General features: G+C 45.1%; 1 protein-coding gene across 1 annotated transcript in view; it reads right to left on the bottom strand.

The window, feature by feature from the left end:
* Window positions 1-11,169: 11,169 nt before the first annotated feature.
* Window positions 11,170-21,895, bottom strand: part of EML4 (EMAP like 4) — a 157,677-nt gene continuing 146,951 nt past the window's right edge. The window contains 5 exon segments of the mRNA XM_036263513.1: window positions 11,170-13,001; window positions 13,003-13,458; window positions 14,135-14,265; window positions 16,447-16,545; window positions 17,755-17,842. Coding sequence (XP_036119406.1) covers window positions 12,834-13,001; window positions 13,003-13,458; window positions 14,135-14,265; window positions 16,447-16,545; window positions 17,755-17,842 — 942 coding nt within the window. The 3' untranslated portion in view covers window positions 11,170-12,833.

Below are 21,895 nucleotides of genomic sequence, written 5' to 3'. Positions count from 1 at the left end.
GCTGAAGTGAGAGTGGAGCACAAGCCCAGGACTGCGGGAAAAGCAAAGGACGGACGCAGCTTGGTTGTCCAGCTCAGCCTGAGCCCCTGTTTTTAGGGAGGCCCAGGACAGGTTATGGAAGTTCCTGCCCCTGGAGAGGGTGGGGGAAGATGGAAAACGTTCTAGAATTGCTTCATACCTGTCAGGCTCCCAGCCCATCTTCCCCTCCCCCACCTCACCCCTGCGTAGGCCACAAAATCCCCCTGTTAGACACCAGGTTAATTTGAAAATTGAGTTGCAGCTGGATGTGTTGATGTTAACTTCAAAGTTCAGTGGTGTTTAATTAGAGCCATCTAGAGACTAAAACTGCTCTCAGGAAATTATTCTGACCGAATAATTAAAGAGAATGAAGGTTAGATTTGTGTTTCAGGCTAAGTCTGTGTTTCATTCTGCATCTCCAAAACATGAATCCCATTAACCTTTCATGAACCAACATTAAATTGCTTTCAGTTGTCATTCTAATTAAAGGACAGTCACACAGAAGGGCCTTTGTTTATACTTGGTGTTTGTTCCTTTTTCCCCTGGAATCATGTCCTCTTGAGGAAACAGTCATTTGGAAAATCGTTTATATCTGTTTGTCTGCCCATCCCTTTCTTAGTCAGATCCCTTTCACTGAGCATCAGAAAATGCGGAGCCTGAGGAAGTAGGCCGCACCCGCAGCGGGAGGGCGGGCAAGCAGTCCCTGCTGGTGCTCGGGGTGGGCTGTGTAACTTGCAAACACATGCCCTAGGGCCACGGGAGACAAAGCTGAGGAATAGTCACCCACTCAGCCCAGCCAGCTTGGGCAGCTCTTGGGGGAGGTCTTGGGGAGCTGAAGTGAGGCATGGTCTTCCAGGAGGGCTTGTGGGTCAGCAGGTGAGGGTGCTGCCCTTGGGGATATGACCTACCTGTCCCTGAGCCTTAGCCTTGGGAGCGGGTGGCCTTACTTTGGCTGAGTGATGGATCAGAGTCCTCATCTGGGCTAGTCTACAGCCTCAGTCTCCTGCAAGAGTCTGCACTCCCAGGTTTTTGTCCAGTGGCCATAGCAGGAGGGTGGGGAGGACGGGGGGGGGGGGGGTGGGTGTAACGCTCGGGGTTGCTCCTGTAGGACTCACTAGACCTTGTCAGCCAGCATATTTTTTCTATTTATTTTCCTGAGTAGTTACAGATGTGATGTGTTGCAACTAAGAACGAACCTCTAAGCCACACCAGAGTTCATCAGGCCCCCAGACCTCAGGAGGTGGGGAGGGGAGATGGGCTTTCTTCAGCTCCAGGTCTGGACAGTGGTCAGAGGTGCTGAATAGACCCTTACTTACGTATCTCGGGAATGTGAGTGTGTGGCGGGGACACGCACTGGTCCTTGCAGAGCTCCATGCTGTGCTCTGGGTCCAGAAGAATCTCACTGTGGTCAGGGATCGGGGCCAGATGCCACTGAAAACGAGGGGCAGACCGACTCCCTTTGTGAAGATAGTCATGCCTTAGGCTTTGTCCCCAAGAGTGGCTGGGCCTAGGGTTTCCTAGTGCTGTCCACCAACCTGGCCACTTCTGAGCTGGGTCTTGAAGTCTTCTGATCCCCTAATGCTCTGGGCCATCTCTGGCTTCCAAGTTCTGTTTTCTTCGCTTATGGACACCAGGTGCCTTGTCCTTTCCCAGAGGGCTTTTCCGTGGGCAGATCTAGGGCTGCCTGGGGTGGGGGCTTGCCCGTCTTCACCATCAGTAGCCCTTATGGCACAAACCATTCATTCTGTGATGTGTGTGTGTCAGATTCTGTTTTGGGTAGTAGAGACTAGAGAGAGGTGACATTGTCCCTGGCCTTCAGAACTCAGAATGATGAGCACAACCAAAGTGCAACAGAACGGTGCAGAGACCGGCCTAGGGCCCGGGACGGCGAGGGCGTGGCGTTCTTTCTCAGAGAGCACTGTTGAAATGGCATCCTACATCCCGGGGTGGTTTCCAGGGGAACCCCGGGGGGGGGGGGCTTGACCTGAGGGAGCGCACGCACTGGAGTGTGAGCACCCTCTTGGATGTATGTGAGGAGACGGAAGGAGGAACGGCAGCTTCCAACTAGAGGAGGCGGCTTGGGCCGGCTCACGGGACCCTTCCTGGGGCCCAGCCACAGAGCTTGGACTCTAGGCGGTAAGTTGTGAGTGTTTGGCGTCAGGAGTGCTGCAGGGCAGTCACAGAAGCCAGTGTTCTTTTGAACCCATGGCCAGCATGGAGGACATACTGGGAGGGGAAGACTCAAGACATCTGAATAGGTAAGAGTTCCTGTAGGAGCGCAGTTGAGAGGCAGTGAGGGCCTGGGGGGAGGATGGATGAATGAACACACTGACAGTTGGACATCGCAGGTAAGGGTGTAGGTCTCTGGGAGCGACAACGTCTTCTGGGTGAGTGGAGGGTTAGACAGGGCAGGGCGTGTTTCGTTGGAGAAAACGGATCACCTGTGGGACCTCTAGGCAGTGGGTCTGGACCTGGGGCAGGGCCCTGGTCTGAGATGTAAACTTGAGTGAGTGTGGAGACCACAGGCGTCCGTTACGCTGAGGGGGGAGGAGGGGGATGGGGAAACGCTGACCTTCCAGGAGGGGGTGGGGGCCAGAGCAGGAGGAACACGGACACCGTGTTACATGAACGGAGTCACGTGAACGGAGTCAGGTACAGACTGGACGAGTCCATTTATTTATACGTCGAAATGAAGTGACAGAGGTCAGCACTGAGGCGACCCTTGTCGAGACTGGCAGGTGGGGAATGTCCATCCTGCATCGCAAGACACACTAAGGTTTGCACTCAGCTGCACCTAACAAAAATCTTTAAATAAAGGAAGCAACATGGAAGCTCAGGGGAGGACGGCTCTTCCTTCCTTCCTTCCGAGTTCTTGGCTGAGACTCATAGTAAGACAGATTAGCAAGACAACAACAAACGTTTATTAACGTGATTACTCCACGTGCAGGGAGATGTCCAGGGGAAGTGAGCAATCCCCTGAGGTGACCTAGGGCTCGGGCTTACCCGCCGTCTTAATGTGCAAAGGGGAGAGGAGAGGGAGCTGGTGGAGAGGAAGTGATTTTGGGGAAAGATCAACGGGTCCTTAGAACAGATGGAAGTATGATAGTTTGTGACAGAGTTAGTCTGGTCTGTGGACTTCCGGTCCCCTCTCCTATGATAAGAGTCTTCCCTGGCTGAGGGAACTCCCGGGAGGCAATGCGTGACAGTTGAGTCCCCTCTGGAGGATCCAGGTAAGGGGAGGTTCAGAGAAAGCCTCTCCCTCTATCTGCTGTTTTTAAAATGCCTGCAGTGCAAAATAATCAATACACCAAAGTGGCCTATTTTGGGGTGGCATGTTCTCCTACCCTTCAGAAGATGGAAGGAAGATAGGAAAGAAAAAGGAGAGCAGGGAGGGAGGCTGAAGGGAAGGAAGGGTAGGACAGGCTTTTCAAGAAAGAGGATGACAACCAGTGTCACTCACTGCGGGAGGTGCGGCCCCTGGGCCAGCTCCGAACATGCGTGGACGTGGGCTGTGCTCTCCGAGTCGGCCCCGCCAGCCCTCCCTGTCCACTGGTGTGCGTCCTGGTGCTGCTGAATGAGTGGCACAGCACAGTCCCTACCACTGAAGGGGAACAGGGTCGAGTCAGGCATATCTGAGGCACGCTTTGTCCGTAGCTCCCAGCAGTGCTAATGGCCACGTGGTTCCGAGTGCTCTCCCAGACAGATCCCCGTGTTTAACTCTGATAAGGCTTAATAAAAATGTAATTAATTACTGTAGCTTTAGAAGAACTTTCTTTTAATGTGAGGGTTTCCCATAGAAACCACTTCAGCTTTGGCGACTGAATGGCAGCTTTATTAAGGGAGCATCTGCAGGCTTCCCGACAGCTTGTCGCTTCCAGGGCAGACACGTTGCTGTGCTGGAGCCCCAGCCAGCACCGGAGGGCAGCCTCCCTGGCGCCACGGTGCGGGGCAGCCCCTCTCTGTCATGCTGCCTGAATGCTGGGCCTTCACAGAGCAGGGCGGGCAGCCCACGGGCGAGCAGGGCGGGCAGCCCACGGGCTTACAGGGGGCTCCCATGTGGAGCAGAGGCTCGTGGTGAGCGAGGCCCTACTCTCTTCTTTCAGACAGACCAGGGAGACGGGGCCTTGGGACAGCACAGTGAAAAATGGATTTTCACCCTGGCCGGTTTGGCTCAGTGGTTACAGCGTTGGCCTGCAGACCAAAGAGTCGCGGGTTCGATTCCAGTCAAGTGCATGTCCCTTGGTTGCAGTTCGGTCCCCGGCCCTGGTTGGGGTCGTGCGGGAGACAACCAATCGATGTGTCCCTCTCATATCGATGTCTCGCTCTCCTTCCCTCTCACCCTCCCTCCCACGCTACCTGAAAAATCCAAAGAAAAATGTCCTCGGGCGAGGATTAAAATATGCCTTTTTCGTTGAGGCCCTTAGTCCACGTCAGATTGTTCACTTGCCCCCAGGAAGGCTGACCAGCACCGGGGAAAGGGGTTAGGTCTCATGGATGCTCCAGAGTCCTGCAGGGGCCTGAGTCCTAACATCTTCCAAAAGAGGGGGCTCCTGGCTCAGCTCAGAGTTCATTCATGCCCCAAACGGGAATGCCAAAGCCTGGCCAACAGGAGGCCGCACACAGATGTTGCCGATGAAGCCCGGCCTCACTCCCGTGGGAGAAAGCCTGGTCACCTCCTCTCAGTTCTGCGGCAAGTTCACGAGGGCCCCGCTGGGGTGGAATTCTTTCTCTCGTGTTTTATGAGTTCTCACCAAGGGAAGGTGATTCAGCCCAAGCACCCGAGGGAAGGCAGCAGGGGGTGGCTTCTGGAAGGGTTTCCAGAAAGGGAGTGCGTATCAGTGACACTCCGGTCAGTCAGGAAAACGAGGAGGAGGGGCAGGGGAGAGGACACCAAGAGGCCAGCTCCCATGGGTGGTCACACAGCAGGTGCCTCTCAGCGGAAGGTGAACCGGGAGGTGAGTCCTCAGTGCCTCCAGGTCCTCTTGCCCTGCTCCCAGAGCTGACCTTGACAACACCTCTGCCCAGCACCCCTCCCTCGCCTGGGGTTCCTTCATGCCCGCTCTGGAGCTAGTTGTCCCAGAGCGGGGGCAGCGGGGCGGGGGGCAGCGGGGCGGGGGCAGCGGGGGGGGGGGTAGGCAGCGGGGCAGGGGCAGCGGGGCGGGGGGCAGCGGGGCGGGGGCAGCGGGGGGGGGGAAGGCAGCGGGGCAGGGGCAGCGGGGCAGCGGGGCGGGGGGCAGCGGGGCGGGGGGCAGCGGGGCGGGGGCAGCGGGGGGGGGGAAGGCAGCGGGGCAGGGGCAGCGGGGCGGGGGGCAGCGGGGCGGGGGGCAGCGGGGCGGGGGCAGCGGGGGGGGGGAAGGCAGCGGGGCAGGGGCAGCGGAGCCGGGGCAGCGGGGCGGGGGGCAGCGGGGCGGGGGGCAGCGGGGCGGGGGCAGCGGGGGGGGGGGGAAGGCAGCGGGGCAGGGGCAGCGGAGCCGGGGCAGCGGGGCCGGGGCAGCGGGGCCGGGGGCAGCGGGGCCGGGGCAGCGGGGCGGGGGGCAGCGGGGCGGGGGGCAGCGGGGCCGGGGCAGCGGGGCGGGGGGCAGCGGGGGGGGGGGGGAGGCAGCGGGGCCGGGGCAGCGGGGCGGGGCCGGGAAAGCCGCGGAGAGCACCCAGCGGCACCAGCTACTCACGTGCTCGAGGCCAGAAACTGTATTAATGTTTTTTGTTGTATTAAGGCTCATTTTCTTTTCCACATTCCTTTCAAAAGCATAAAGGGAAGGTAGAGTTTCTACATCTTTATTTTTTAAACTTTTAATTTTGAAATATAGACTCACAGGAAATTTGAAAAATAGTAGTCTGATGAACGTCCTCAGCTTCCACCAGTGGTGACATCGATCCCATATAATAGTGAGGCCAGAAAATCGATGTTGCTATACGACAGTAATCCACACTGCAGACCTTTCTCAGCTTCTGCCATTTTTGCATGCATTCATGTATGTAGTTCTATGCAATTTAATCCCATGTATATTCTTTTTTTTTTTTTTTAATCCTCACCCGAGGACATTTTTCTATTTTTTGTTCAGATAGAGCGGCAGGGAGAGAGAGGAAGAGAGAGAGAGAAACATCGATGTGAAGGGACATATCAAGTGGCTGCCACGTGCACGACCAATCAGGGCCGGGGACAAACTGCAACCGAGGTACGTGCCCTTAGTGGGAACTGAACCCGGGTCTCTCTGTACCGTAGGCCGACGCTCCAACCGCTGAGCCAAACCGGCCAGGGCCCATGTATATTCTTGTAACCACTGTCCCAACCAAGAGACGTTTCATCATTACAAAGGAACCCCCTTGTGCTACCCCTGTATAGTGACATCCCCTCCCCTCTGTACTGTCCCCTGGCAATCACTATTCTGTTCTCTAGTTTTGTCACTTTGAGAATGTTATATAAGTGGAAATAAATAATTGGCAAACAGTTGACTTTTTATACTATATATAATGCCTTGAGCTCCATCCAAGTTTGCATATATCAATTGTTTTTATTAAGTAGTATTCCACTGTATGGGTTCATTATTTATTTATTTAATACTCACCTGAGGATATTTTTCCATTAATTTATACAGTGGAAGGCGGGGGGGGGGGGGGTTAGGGGAGAGAAAGAGAAAGATCTATGAGAGACATTGATTGGTTGCTTCCCGTACAACCCTGGTAGGGGCTGGGGATCGAACCTGCAACCCAGGTACATGCCCTTTACCAGAATCAAACCTGAGACCCTTTGGTCCACAGGCTGACGCTCTAACCGCTGAGCCAAATAGGCCAGGGCTCTTCATTATTTTTTTAAATATCAAAATTTAACCTTTTGGATGTTATGTTTATTATAGAATTTAAGCAATGGATGGGTGGTTTCAATAGATGACCAATCCAAGACTCTTTAATAGGAATATTTACTTTTCACATTTCAAACCATACATTATTTATAGCACATAGTGATAATTTTCTAATTCTTAGGGAAGTTAGGTTGTCTTGCCCTGGCCAGTTTGGCTCCGTGGTTGGAGCACCAGCCCGTGGACCAGTGAGTCTCAGGTTCGATTCCAGTCAAGGGCACATACCTCAGTTGCGGTTCGTCCCCGGCCCTGGTCAGGGTCGTGCAGGAGGCAGCCAGTTGATGTGTCCCTCTCACATCGATGTTTCTCTCTCTCCCACTCTGTCTGAAGATAAGCAGAAAATATCCTCGAGTGAGGATTAAAAAAAGAAAAAGGAGAGAACCAGGTTCTTGCTCCATGAACGCAGGGGCTGCATCTGTCATCACTGGACCCCTGCGAGGCCCAGCACAGCTCCTTCCTCGCGTGGCAGGTTCGGAACATATACCTGACCCACAGATGACTCACTCCCCAGGGTTCAGACTGGACGCCGCTTTCAAGGAGTTGATGGCACAAGACATGTTCATTGTAGAGACTGAAGTTACAGAGGAAGAGGACCTGCCTTATCTGGGCCTCTGACTTCCCCAGTTGAGTCCTGCAGTGGATCTGCTGAGAGAATGACGGCTGGTCTCCGCGCTTCCAACCAGGTTTCCAAGCCAGCGCTACGCAGTGTCAGCTGCACGGACGTCACTGCAGAGGCGGCTCCAGGGCCCTGCGCCCTTCCCGGGCTGCATCTGGCCCGGTTGCTATGTGAACGTCGAGAATGAAACGGATGACCCAGGTATGAGGGCTTTGCTGTTCGTTCAAGTTATTTTTCCTCCCCGAGGCCATTTCCTTTAGCAGCCCCTTTGTTTTCAGTTCTAGTGAGACTAGTGGAAGGAGACTCTGCCAGGAGCTGGAATAGGCCTCTGGAGCCCATTTTGTGTAATCCCGCTGGGCGTCTGTCAGCGCCAGCAGTTATCCATATTCATCTGTCAGTGGATGGCTCCCTAGTAAAATCTATTTTTAGGGCTGTTTGCATTGCAGAGGAGAGGGGGTGCAAGATCAAAGCCCTGTGGCCCAGCTCGGGCTGGCAGGCCTGCAGGCTCGCCCCGGGGCTGAGATGGCGAAGGAGCAAAGTGGAAAAAGCACCTGACCAGTGACAGAAGTTGCCACGCTTCTTTTTTGGGGGAAATGGAAGTTGCTCATGGGTTGGGAAATAAGGAAGCAGTGTCTCTGTACAAACAGGTTTAGATCGAACAGTCAGGACTGAGTACTCACGCGTCTGACCGTGGCCAGCGAAGGCGGGAAGAGCAGGCTATTGCTGGCAGCAGGCGTCAGGACATGTCAGCCTGGACGCTGCTCTGCGCTCGTGGGGGTGGAAGGAGGGGACTTGCATGTGACTCGGGTCCCTTCAACTTTGTGACACCGTTCGGAGCCCAAAGCTGCCTTTACCAGAGCCTAGTCACTTTCTGTAGTTCTTTATGCTGCTCTTAAATTCTTCCTACAGAGGTTGAATCCATTTCATTCTCTCGTAAGGATATCACTGGATTATTGTTTCACAGTGAGCATCTACAGAGCACTCGAGGGCATGGCGGCCACCGGGGCTCGCAGGGCAGGGCCTGGCTTCCCTGTTCCCCACATCTCCTGTCTATAAAACGGAGGCAATCGAATTTAGGAGTATGAAAGGACTGAATGAAGTAATACACGTGAAGCACTTAAGTGTTGACTATTATTGAACAGCATTTAGTTGTACGAACATGCCATTTTAATCGTTGAGCGCTTAGGTTTTGTGTTTTTGCCCATTTCTTCATGTTTTTGTCCTTGGGGATGTAGAAGCGGTACTCAAGTTTTTCTGCCAGACTTCTGGATTGTAAATTATAAAAAATAGAACCCAACAAAAATGTGTTCAGTCAGCCATGGTCTCCTGAGGATGCCACCCATGGGTACCAAAATGAACAAACTCACATTTCAAGGAGACAGTGAAACTTTTTTTACTCCGTTTGGGATTATTTCTCTTGTTCCTGTGTCATCCTTACACCAGAGCATTTAAGGTTACTGTACGGGTCTATTAATGAGGGCAGAGTAGAAAATTCAGGTTTCCTTTGGAAAAGGTGAACTGATCAGCACAAAAAGTATAAATGATCTGCCATCCTTTACATAGGGCTGCATCTACTTTGGGGGAGGGGGGATGCCTGGAGACCCTCTATGCTCCTTGAAGACTCTATTCCTAGGCGTCCTGGACAAAGGAGGCTCCTGCAGGGCCTGGTTTCTGGGACAGAGACAGACTTGCAGCGGACCTCACCCATTCCCGGACTGAGGCTTGCGATGGACACAGGCCCTTTTCTGTTTCCCTCTCCTTTCCAGTCTCTGTGAGTCTTTACCCCATCCTTTCCTGCTTGCTCCGTTTCTAGAGGTCTTTCTCCCGTGTAAGTGGAAGAAGAGTGAGCTTTGAAGTTATAAAACAGGAAGTCCCGGCTTGGCCCTTATCTAGGTAAATGAACACGGGCCAGTCACTACATCTCCCCAGCCCATCCCTTGCCTACAGGGCGATGCTGTTCCCATCACTAAAGCAGCCAGAGTGTGGGCAGGCCTGGCCGCTCAGGTGCTCTTGCAGGGGCAGTTCTTGACCCAAGTCCTACACAGCTGCTCTTTGGCCTGTCGTCTTTGTCCTAAAACACGTTGTCTTCATTTATTCCTTTTCCGTTCAGTTCCAGCTTTAAGCTGGAAACCTAGTTTCTTCTAGAAGTTATACCAATACCTCAATATGTCCAAAATCTAACACATTATTTCCCCATAAACATGTTTTTTTATTAAGAGTAAAAATCTCAGTCTAAGCGCGTTTGTTCTGGTGCCCAGCCGCCACGTGTCTCAGAACTGGAGGAACTGCTGCCCCGGGAAGGCCTCTCCCAGGCACACCGCGGAGACACTGCACGTTTGGTTCCAGACCACTGCAATACAGTGAGTCACGAAGTTTTTGGTTTCCCAGTGCGTGTACTATACTGTAGTCTGTTACTTGTGCAATAGCAACATGTATTTAAAAAGTGTACATAACCTTAATTTAAAAATACCTTTTTGGTAAAAAATGCTAACCATCATCTGAACTTGTTGAAAACCATGCCGACAGAACTGCTTGATGCAGGGTTGCCAAACCTCCCATTTGTAAAAAACACAAACCATCTGTGAAGTACAGTAAAGCAAGGTACGTCTGTGTATGTGAGTGGCTGCATCAGTCACCAAAGATGAATAAGGTAGTGATGACTACCCCATCACTTCCATGATTATAAAGCTGGGGAATGTAGAGAATACTCTCAATCTAATTCCTCATAAAGAAAAATTTGTAGCAGCCAATTTACGGTTGTGGTGTACACAGGATCCTTGTCACCAAGCAACTCGGGAGAGAGGGAGAAAGCAGGGAATACAGGGTCCTACTGAGTTCAAGGATTTCACAAAGGCTAATACCGGGAGGCAGTGGAATCGGGGTCACTAGGATTATCCAATGTTAAACATTAGAGAAAGTATAGACATGAAATAAATTAAAATGAAGCTGTCCTTCTATTAAATGGAAGCATAAGTCAGAAGTAATTTCCTCTAACATTATGAGATGGAGTCTGTTACTACCACCATGGTTGTATGCATAACAGCAACCATGGTCAACTGATAAACTGTCATGTTTTCCAATAAATGGACAGTCATGGGAACTAGCAGTATAAGTGAAGGAGGAGTTAAGGCACATTTAGAGAGACAAAAGAAACATTTTGATTATTTTATTTTTTAATCTTCAAAAATTTCTGCCATGAGACAGGAATGCATGATAGAAATGGCTCAACATCTTCACATGAAACACTTGGATTCATTTTCATTCACAAGTTTTTCTAAAAACATCTACAATTTCATAATCCCACCCACTTCCAACCATTATCACAGATTTGATTGACTGTTAAACAGTAGTTGCCAGCAAGAGCTGGGAACGCTTTCTGCGTATTAGTAGTGTCTTGAAACTACCACCCAAGAATATCAAGATTATAAATCTCATTGTACACAGCAACCCCAAAGGTGACTTATGTCCCCACATAAACTCCCTGGTTATCATGGAGAGCTTGAAGAAATGCTTTTTCTACTCTTAGAACTACTTGTTCATCTCATAGTATTTTTCTTGCTCATGCTGACCTGATAATTTAGTCACCACTGCTAACAGGCAAATTACATGCCTGATACTTACTGATGCTCTCTGATAATTATGTACAGAACATACTGGAAAAAAAAGATGGGTTGCTTGGAATCTATCTCTCTTCTTTTGAAGAGAGCTACTTTGAGGTTTTTTTTTTTTTGAACAGTTGTAAACAAAAGGAAAAAGATATACACGGACATATATCTATACACTTAGAGATATACATTGAGTATTTTCAATGTGGCGTATATCTGCTTATATAGAGATACACACAAACACAGAGTAAGTGTCTACACTCACCCCTTCACACATACCCACACCCTTACATACAGCATGTGAATATAAATGTTGTGAGGGTCCTTGGGAGTTCACTGGAGTTTGTATATTACCAAATGATGATGAAATACCTGACTTGTATTACTCCTGAGAAGATACTAGAAGGGAATGACAGTTCTGATGCACTTTGGAATGGCACAATCACGTAAACACTTGCATACTTAATTAAGACTTCTGAACTCATCCAAAGTTTCTAAACATAATCTAACAACAACAAAAAAAGATATCAAAACAATGCAGCAAGTTAAAAAATGAAACAATTTTTTATAATCCAAGTATAAACAAACATATAGGAAATGCATATTTATCACTAATTATTTTTAAAGTAGGAAACATGTACTTAAGAAAAACAAAATCATCTGACAAAACTTAAAAAACAAAAACAAAACACCAAAAACTACTACCCAATGCATAATAATACACGCATTGCCCAAACTAGCAGAGGATAACCACATTAGAATTGCAAGGCTGACAGCAACTCCACCAGAGAAAAATTACCATATATAGCAAGTCTGTTAAGTACGCAATTTATAAAAAGAATTACTATGACTGTTATTCACACATCTGTAAAAAAGAATTTGCAATTTGTTGAGTATCATCCCTCAATAAAATTAATCTGCATAAAAATTACAACTAAGCCAATGAACTTCAAGCACCAATTCAATCATTTAAACTTACTGTATTTATATTTCTCCTATTATCAAGGGAACAAAGTATGTTGTAGGCTAGGCTAAAATTAGCCTAGTAATTATTCCACTTTAGTTTTATAGGCATGCGGTTTTCCCCCTTCCATTCCCACTAATGCCAAACATTTAAAAATGTTTTCAGGCCAGTAAAGGAATCTTTGAGGAATTCATTATTTCTGAGTATCAATGGTTAATATACATAAAAGCTCTGTAACAAACCACTGCTTTCTGCTTTCTCTTAGTTCTAAAATTCGCACACAAGAAAGTAAGGACTGCTCCTCGTCATGACTCAGAAAAGGCAGCACCTATATAGTAGACTAACAAGCAAACCTGGACATCTACCGGTAGTGTAGGAAATGACATTCTTCTTCAAGGCGGCAACACCACTGCCTGTGGCAATACTGAGTTTTTCTTAACTAAAAAATTTCCACTACACATTTGGGCTGGGGTGGGAGGACATCTCAGTCAGGGAGCTTTTTTTCCCTTCTGATTTCTGTTTCTGCATCAGGAAAAAAGTAGCACAGTCTGAGCCAGTAGATGAATGACAGTATTTGTGATGCCTCTGGTTGTTAATGAAGAAAACATGTTCGGATAACAAGGGGGTTGTTTTAAATCAATATAACTGCTGTTTTTGCTTCCAGTATTTACATCATACCACTTACATACACAGTAATTTCTAGACATAATTAATGTTTCAGTCTTTCCTACTATTAAGTTTGGGTAATCTTCAACACACACCAAAATGAACCTTTAAGTTGGCTGCATGTGATGGACTGAAGATAAGTATTGAAGAAAACAGATTACGTGGAAACCAAAAATCTTGGTCAGCAGTGATTGTCCATCACTTCCCGGCCTGTTATCTGAACCTAGCGCAAGCTCACACGCATTCGAGCCCTGGTGTGAGGAGAGAGGTGGAGGAGTCTTGCTGGTCCTCAGTAAGAGCGGCTTCACTCTGTTCCTCACTCATCTCATTGGACGGCTCGTCATCAGCAGGCTCGCCAAGGTCTTCGCTGCCCCCTTCGCTCTGCTCCTCACTGTGGTCTTCACTGGGCTCCACAGTGTGTTCCAGGCTGTTCTCCAGAAGTGTGGGAGAACTGCTTAGTCTACTTTCTTCTTCAGCTGTGTCATTTAAGGGCTGGGAAGGAGGTGGTGTGGGAGTATCAGACTGCATGACACTTTCAATGGAAGAGATGGGGGCTTTGGTTAGAGTAGTATCTGCTATGATCTCATTTTGAGGCAAAGACAACTTTTCCACCAGTTTCCACTGAATGATGCTCATGTCTTTTCCACCAGTTGAAATCAGGTGACTGTCATTATGAGTAAAACTGACGTTGGTGACATGGCTGCTGTGGGCACTGTACTTATGACTAGGAGCCTATATGAAATAAATCAGACAGGAGAATTAAACTCATTCTTTGCGTGCTTACAGCAATGGAGATAATAAGGTAAACGGGTAATCGGCTCATAAAACAGGTAATTGAAATCAAAGTCACAAGTCATCAAATCTGAGGAATAAAGCTAGCAGTAATTCCCTTTTAATACCTATTTATATGGGAGAAACAAAACATAAATTAGACATCTATATACTTCAGAATATATATTTAAAAATATCGAAGTCCATCTCTTCTGGATATCAGGTTGGTATACTTAATAACTATTCTATTGGGATGGCCAGGGAAGAATTTGCTAGGCTGGCAGAATTATAGGTGATTTAGAAAATAGTTTCATGAGTTTTATAATGCTGATCATATGTGTAACAAATAAAATATTTTAATATGTTTAGGAGACATTTAAAACTGCCAAAATATAAAGTGGACAATAAACAAAAATGAATAAAACATCACCAGCTGTCTTCTGTAATTATCTTCTCCTTGACCTCACTGAAGGCCGAGAAGACAAGCAAAGTCCGCTTGCTTACAGATGGCCCTGTTCTCCCCTGTGCATTTGTAGTATCATGGACAGTAATTCATAACCCTACAAATATTTTCATATCGTTGACACAAAATTATCAACAAACTCCATAATGCTAGTTTGTATTAAGTTGATTTTACCTTTGCTTTGGAGCAGGGATACTGAAACAGGTGCACTTTGCAAAAGTCATCAGCAACAGCTATCACCTTCCTATTGTGGGATCGCACCAGTGCATTGATATCTGTCCCATCAGATCCTTCTGGCCAGACACCTTTGATGTGGGGACATGGGGGGGGGGGGGGGAGCGCAGAAGAATTAGCATGAAAAATGTAACTGCGATGCTACATAGGTTTGTGTTCGACCTCTTAGCTGCTAACATTTTCCCTTACAAATTTCTTAGTGGCTCAACACTTCATTCAAATGAAGTTTTATCTAAAATCTAACTAATAATAAAATTGTAAATCAAAAGAGCCTCAAGATGGAAAATTTAATGACCCATAAGTACTCACTAGTAACCAGCAGGTGGTGCTAAAATACTTTTAGTTTTAAGTTTAACTCACCTGAGCAATAAGCTCTTCCTCTGTCAGTTTCTAGTTAGAGGGGAAGTTCTCAGTGACGCATATAGCAAGGTACAGAAACAAAGCCGTAGTACTAACTCTTCCAAGTGGACTCTGGGTAAGCTATGTAAAATTTACATAACTTTCACTGCTCCCATTCAGGCAGGCATTTCAAAGAAAACCTCACAGAGAATCTAGTCTAACTGCTATCCCAAATAATTTTCTTGTAACTAGTACGTGTGTCCAAAGACAAGACATAGCAAATTTAATTATTCTGAATCATTAGGAGGCACTGGTAGTTATGTTCAACACAGCACAAAATTCTATCAGAGTAGACTAAAACTATGGAATATACAGGGTTGAGATGCTAAACTCCTATAGATCATTGCTACTCTAGAGAACAATTATGCTTTTGGTAAAGTACATCGAAACACTTCTGAACTGACATCTCCTAATAAGTATTGAATATTGCTTCATTAAAATAACTAGATAAGTTATCAGCTACTGGCCACTGCTTCAGTTTCACGCTGAATAAAGTTGTTTATGGACTACTCAGGGTTATTTTGTTTTTAATTTCTTCCCTAGCCTAGTAGGCTTCTCCATCTCTACAGCAGCTGTATTCAGAACCCACACCTACAATGGATTGTTTTTCTAATGTACACGGCTTAAAGAAATGTTCAGATCTATACTTAGGCTGGAGATGAGGGCCTAATTTTCAGCAGGCAAAGGAAAAGTACTAATATTTTGGGTATTGCTGCCACATCCTTTTCATTATTCTATTCACTGAGTATAACATCTCTTTCTAATTCTTTGCAAAGAAGGCTTTATTATTTTAACTTTTCCATTTACCCTCTAACTTTATCAGGATACCTACAGACTGGGAAAGGCTTAGTTAGCAAACTATCACAAGAGGGCAGATTTCTAGAAATGACCAAAACATCAAATAAGGATCCCCAAATTTTATCTTTAAATAATACCTCCTAAAAATGCCTTTACATTTCAGCAAATGGTGCTTGGACAACTGGACATGCACATGCAAAAGACTAACAATAACAACTGCTGACAAGAATGTGGAGAAACCAAACCCTCCTACACTGCTAGTGGGAATGTAAATGGTGCAAACACTTTGGGCAACAGCCTGGCAGTTCCTCAACTGGTAAACCCGGTTACCATTTGACCTTGCAATTCCACTTGTAGGTCTATATCTAAGATAAATGAAAACATGCATACACAAAAACTTACACATGCCTGTTCACAGCAACATTATTTATAATAGCTAAAAAGTGGAAACAGCTAAAAAGTGGAAACTGATGAATAGAAAAACAAAATGCAGTATATTCATACAACAGGATATTATTCAGCCATACAATGAAGTACTGATTCATGCTACAACATGGATGAACCCTGAAAATAGGCTAAATGAAAAAAGCCAGTCTCAAAGGATCACATATTACATGATTCCATTTATAAGAACTATCCAGAATAGACCAATCACTAGAGGAAGTAGATTTTAGTGGTTGCTAGGAGGTAGAGGGTTTCTTTTTGGGGAGATGAAAATGTTCTAAAATTAGCGATGATGGAAGCACAACTGTGAATATACTAAAACTACTGAAGTCCACATTAGGTGAATTATATATGTGAATGATAATAAAGATGTTTTAAAAGTGCCTTTACAAATTTAAAAGTTTCAATTTTCACTTGGAGAAAAAAAAATGGACAGGTAATCTGTGCTATTAGGTACAAACCTCGTTCATATTGGTTTAATTTCTCAGAATCTGGCATTGATAGTGATAACACTAAAGAACACATGTAGACTGTTTAACTGAGGAATTTAGGCAAGTAATTATTATCTATAAAATCCCACAGTCTTTTCCCATCAGGTGTCACCTCCTTACCAAAGACTTGAAAGCCTAGTACACAGGTATATGTTGTCCAATCGATGTCCTTGCATGTTGATCGATTCCTGATTAGCTTGCAGCCATCTAGAATATTCCCTTTAAATTTAGAAACAGGAAGTATAATCATAGTGTATAAATGTATTTGAAAGTGCATCTTGATTCAATCTAGCCACATTTACTTGTATTTATAATCCATATACTGAAATACATTATGACACATTTAAAAAGGAAAAGCAAGTGTTTACTTAAACAGGGTTTATGGAATCACAAATTGTTTCCCATTGAAGTTGTTTTCTTTAAAAAGCACCAATGGGCCCTGGCTGGTTTGGCTCAGTGGTTAAGTGTTGGCCCACGGACCAAGGGTCGCAGGTTTGATTCCAGTCAAGGGTGTACACCTGGGTTCCAGGTTTGAGCCCCAGCCCCGGTCAAGGTCGTGCAGGAGGCAACCAATCCATGTGTATCTCTCACATGGATGTTTCTCTCTCCTTCTCCCTCCCTCCCTCCCTCTCTATCTAAAAATCAATGGAAAAATATCCTTGAGTGAGTATTAACAACAACAAAAGCACAAATGGCCCAGCTGGTGTGGCTCAGTAGATGGAACATTGTCCCATACACCAAAAGGTTGTTGCTTTGATACCCCTCGATCCCCAGTATAAGGGGCGTGTAGGAGGCAACCAATCGATGTTTCTCTCTCTCTCACCCTTCCTCTCTAAAACAAATTAGTAAAAAAGTATTTTTAAAAAAGCACAAATGGCTGTGGTTGGTGTGGCTCCCTGGTTAGAGCACTGGCCTATGCACCAAGGGTCTCAGGTTCTATTCCCAGTCAAGGGCATGTAATTAGGTTGCAGGTTCCATCTCAGCCCCACCCGAGGGACCTGAGGGAGGCAACCAGTTGGTATGTCTCTCTCTCTCCCCTTCCCTCCCTTCCATTTTCTCTCAAAATCAATAGAAAAAATATCTTCAGGTGAGAATTTAAAAAATAAAAAGCATAAATGTCCATCCATTATACTTTTTCCTGTCTCCAGGAAGAGTTGCTGAAGACAAAACCATTCAGAGCAGTATCAATCTCCTTGAGTTAATTTCTTATAACTACATGTCTACATGTCTGCACATTTAAATTAACTCACTACTTTCTTGGAGAATTGAAGCACATTTGAAATTTTCATTCCTTAGCTCAGAGTAACATATGCTTTGCCAGGTCAGAGAGGCCAAAATGCATGCTCCACACAATTCAGCCTGCACACAGCCTGCTCATTAGTGCCCCTGGCAGACACATCTCAGCTATGTGTGATCACTGATACTTACAGTACAATATTTCATAGTCTCCAGAGTTGGACATTATATAAATGTTGTCTGGGGACCAGTCAAGGTGTGTGATATAGCTGGAATGTCCCTAGGAAACAACAGAGAGATCACCTATTAGAAAGCATTTTGAGTTTTGAATAATAAATGGTTTAATATTTAGCCAATACCGTTTTGAGTAGCCATTCACCTGGAATTCCTAATGTGTAGAGAGCAGTATCACAACCTGTAGAACTGAACAGGGCTCACAGCAGCTCTTTAGTCCTTTTTTTGCTCTATCTTGTTGGGAGCCAAAGATAGAACTCTAGAGCTAAAAGAGGTCTTACTACAGTGGAAACGGTAAGCACTTGGAATTTGGGAGTATCCTGTTGGCCTCTCCACTTAGGTACCAGCAACAAGCACCTACTATTTATCTGTTAGAGACTTCCAAGAAAGATAACCTCTTAAAGGACACTGCAACAGGTATCATACCCTCAAGCCATATTTCAGATCACTGGTATCCCTGTCAGAGTGACTTTGTTTTTGAGAATGAAGTCTTGGTTCCTGGTTGCTCAGAGAGTACAATTTTCCTCCGCTGCTTCTTGAGTATCCAAGGTACATCCCAGAGGCTGAGGACTATGACACACATACAGCAGTCATATGGAAGTCTCCTAGGAAAACTATCTCCAAAGAATATTCTGGAAGAGTCACCCAACATTGTACTTCTTCAGAACAGCTGGATCCAATATAATCACCTGACTCCTTAAAACATTCCTTAAACAAGAAGAATGCTCTTTTTCTGCTTAGGTTTTACTAAAACCACGGGAATTGAAAAACCTAAATGCTGTATTTTGTTGGCGTCACATGTAAGCAGCTGATGACTTCCAATAAACAATTTCAGATAAATCACAGGACTTATCGGTTTACCAAAGTCAATGGAGCATCAACATCACTTCATCTCCTATAGGCTGTGGTAAAACATTGAATTTCTAATGTACTTTCTGAATTACTAGCTTTCTGTGCATGTGGTTTTTAAGTTAATAAATTCAAAATACCTTAGGCATAATTTTTAATGATTTATGCAAACTATTCTAATTATTCTATTACACTTCTGAAGTCTAACAACATGATCTCCCCCAGTGTTGCACAGCAAATACACATATTTATGAATTTAAATTCTATAAATTTGAAAACTGAAGCTTCCTGAAGTCACTGGAGATTAGGTGGTATACTGGAAAGCAGGCTGGGAATCACTTGCCAGGCACACAGACCTACCAACTTAGTAAGAAATCAGTTTTCAAAGCCAGAAAGACGTGGTTACTGGACATTTCCTGTCTATGGCAGAAGGATGGGGTTCGCACAAATACTTTTCATAGTTCACACGAATCTGATGCCTGGCTCTGGTGACTGTAGGAGCTATGCTTCTAAGATACAAAAACTGCTACATGAGTGAAGGGTTTCACCAAATTAGTCATGGCAAAGTACAGTTGTCCGAGAACCAGTCATCCTAATGTAGAAGTATATAAAAATTACTATCTGAATCCCTGTGAAAAGAATTTAATAGCATTGTATGTATACAGAATATTCATATAATTCATCTGTGTTGAACAGGAAGCATATTTAGAAGGCAAATCAATGTAAGCATTCTCAAAAGACTTGAGTAGGAAAAGCAGCAAAGACTTGGGGGAAGTTATCAATTCATACTGAAAAATAAAGTGAGTAATTTTTCCCTGGTATGGATTCCAGTATCTAAGGAAAGAAAAGATTAAATGCAGCTGCTGGGGGTCTATAGTGCTACCTTCCCAGACACCACCTTGGAGTGTCCTTGGCCACTCAACTCACAGGCCAAGGTACATGCACAGCTTAGGGCAAACAGCCTCAAACATCAGCCCAAGCCAAAGACAGTTGGGAGCAAAACCTAGCATAACCTTAGGAAGTATTCCAAGCTGGCACCTTCATTACTGCCATTAAGTAGATGAATGGTGTAACTACAATAATAGTCACCAGCAACAAAGCCCAAAAATACGACTCTGAAAAAATCAGAAATATTTTAGCTAAATCTTTGTCAACTGCCTGGAAGATCATCTACATCAGTGGTTGCAACCCTGGCTGTGTATTAAAAATACTTGGGGAGTTTTTAAAAAAGTACCAAGGCCCAGATTTAGGGATCTGGGAGTACTCCAGGGAACTGGATTATATTTCATTTCATAAACAGAAAAGTTGTAGTTAGTAGCTGCGATGCTAGATAACACAGGTAGAAAACAGCTCATTCTTTCTCTGTTAATTTCAGATACTTCTTTTAATTACCTAGCAAACTTCCACATAAGCAGATCTGTTTCTGGATTTTCCTTTCTGTCCCATTAGTCTATTTGCTTATTCCTAGCCAATTGGGATAGTTTCATGGTATGTGGAAAATTTCAGATGAACTTCAGAACCATTTTATCAAGCTCATAAACATCATGTTGAAAATCTAACAGGGAGTGCATCAAATTTAGAGAATAATTTGCAAAGAACAGAAATTTTTATCAAGTCTTTTCATTTAGACACACATTACATCTCTAATTTTTTTTTTAGTTCTGTTTGTCCTTCGGCCAAGCTTCACTTAGCTTCCTGTGCTTTTCTTGCTCCGTTTATTTACAAAGCATCTACTGTTTTTGTTACTCTGGTGAATAGGTTTTTTTTTCCCCACTGCAGTTTTGGTATGCTTTTGCTGGTTTGAAAGAAAGTTGATGTTTGGAGTGCAGACTGCTAGTTACCTATTGAATCTACAGTCTGCCATTTCATTAAGTGCCCAGCTAAGAAACTATTTTGCAAACTCTTCTGCAGCTAGGGGTGGCAGAAGTCACTGAGTGGCACTTCCAGGAATACTTTCAGAGAACTGACTTAGGAGAAGGGCCCTTTATTCCCCTCATCTGGTCCTTTCTTCCTGGATGTGATGACTAAGTCCCAGCAGCATCTTATTTAGGCTGATATAGAAAGAAAGAAGAATCCCGAGTCCCTAACGACTTCTTTTAAATAAGATCATATTCCTAATTTAAGTCACCAGGTGCTGCAATGTAATTCCTAACTGTTATAGTAATATTGAATCCTCCTGCCTTGTTGAAATACTGCATCAGTTTTAGAGATTATTTTTGTGGAGATTTCTAAGTAGACAGTTAAAAAGTCTTTTACTTTTTTCTCTTTTCGATATATATTTTCAATTACCAAAATCCTGGCAAAAAGAACACTTATTTTCACCAGCTCTGCTTGCCTATCCTAACAGACTTTGTAATGCTTTTGGCTTTTAAGTCACTGCAACTTCGATATGCTACATCTCCTAGGCTAAGAACTTTGAGCAGCAGTGTTAAAAGATACACAGAAATTTGAGTCAAACAGAAAGCCATTATGTTGCACTGAGGTGCACAATAAAATAATCTTAATTCTATTGCACATAGAATAGAACCTTCAGGTCAATCAGAACAATTAAATTCTTTTAAGGAAAAAAACACACACAATTGTCCATAATCAGAAAATAATTTTGAACTTTCATAGATTTATGTTAAACTCATGTTAACAACACCCTTCGGTACAAACCAGGGCTCATCTAGTTACTGAGAATAATGCTACCGCTGTCACTAGTAACACCTGACATTTACTGAGTACTTTCTATGTATAGGGCATTACGTTTCAGTTCTTTACATACACCTCACAGCAACCTTCACTGAGGTTGCCCACTTAGTAGGTAAAGAAGATTAGGAGGCAGAGAGAGGTGAATTAACTTCTGAAGTCATAAAGAATTGGAGCCCGAGTTCAAACCTAGGTCAGATGATTCTGGACCAAATTAAACCCAGCATTGAAATCATGCTTATCTCTCACACATTTCTGCAACACAAAGATGAGCAGAAAGCATTGAAAAAGTAGCATTTAAACAAAGAAATCTGTAAGTAATTAAGGACCTTTTAAGTACATTTTCAAAACAGCACAGGAAAGGCTGCGGTAAAGAAACACTGCACAGAAAGCAACAGAACTAAAACCTCGCGACACTCAAAATGCACAAGACTCAGAGATCTTTGAGAAAATCAACCAACAGTCTTAGTTTTAAGATCCTTCTATCATATTAAATCATACTTGAGAAGCCCAGTATGTAGAACAAATAAAATTAGATCAATGCCAGCCCCACCCCAAA

Source organism: Molossus molossus, unplaced genomic scaffold, assembly GCF_014108415.1.
Source record: "Molossus molossus isolate mMolMol1 unplaced genomic scaffold, mMolMol1.p scaffold_m16_p_15, whole genome shotgun sequence".
Classification (NCBI taxonomy): domain Eukaryota; kingdom Metazoa; phylum Chordata; class Mammalia; order Chiroptera; family Molossidae; genus Molossus; species Molossus molossus.
The sequence above is the reverse complement of the archived record's forward strand: the minus strand, read 5'-3'. Positions and strand labels throughout refer to the sequence as shown.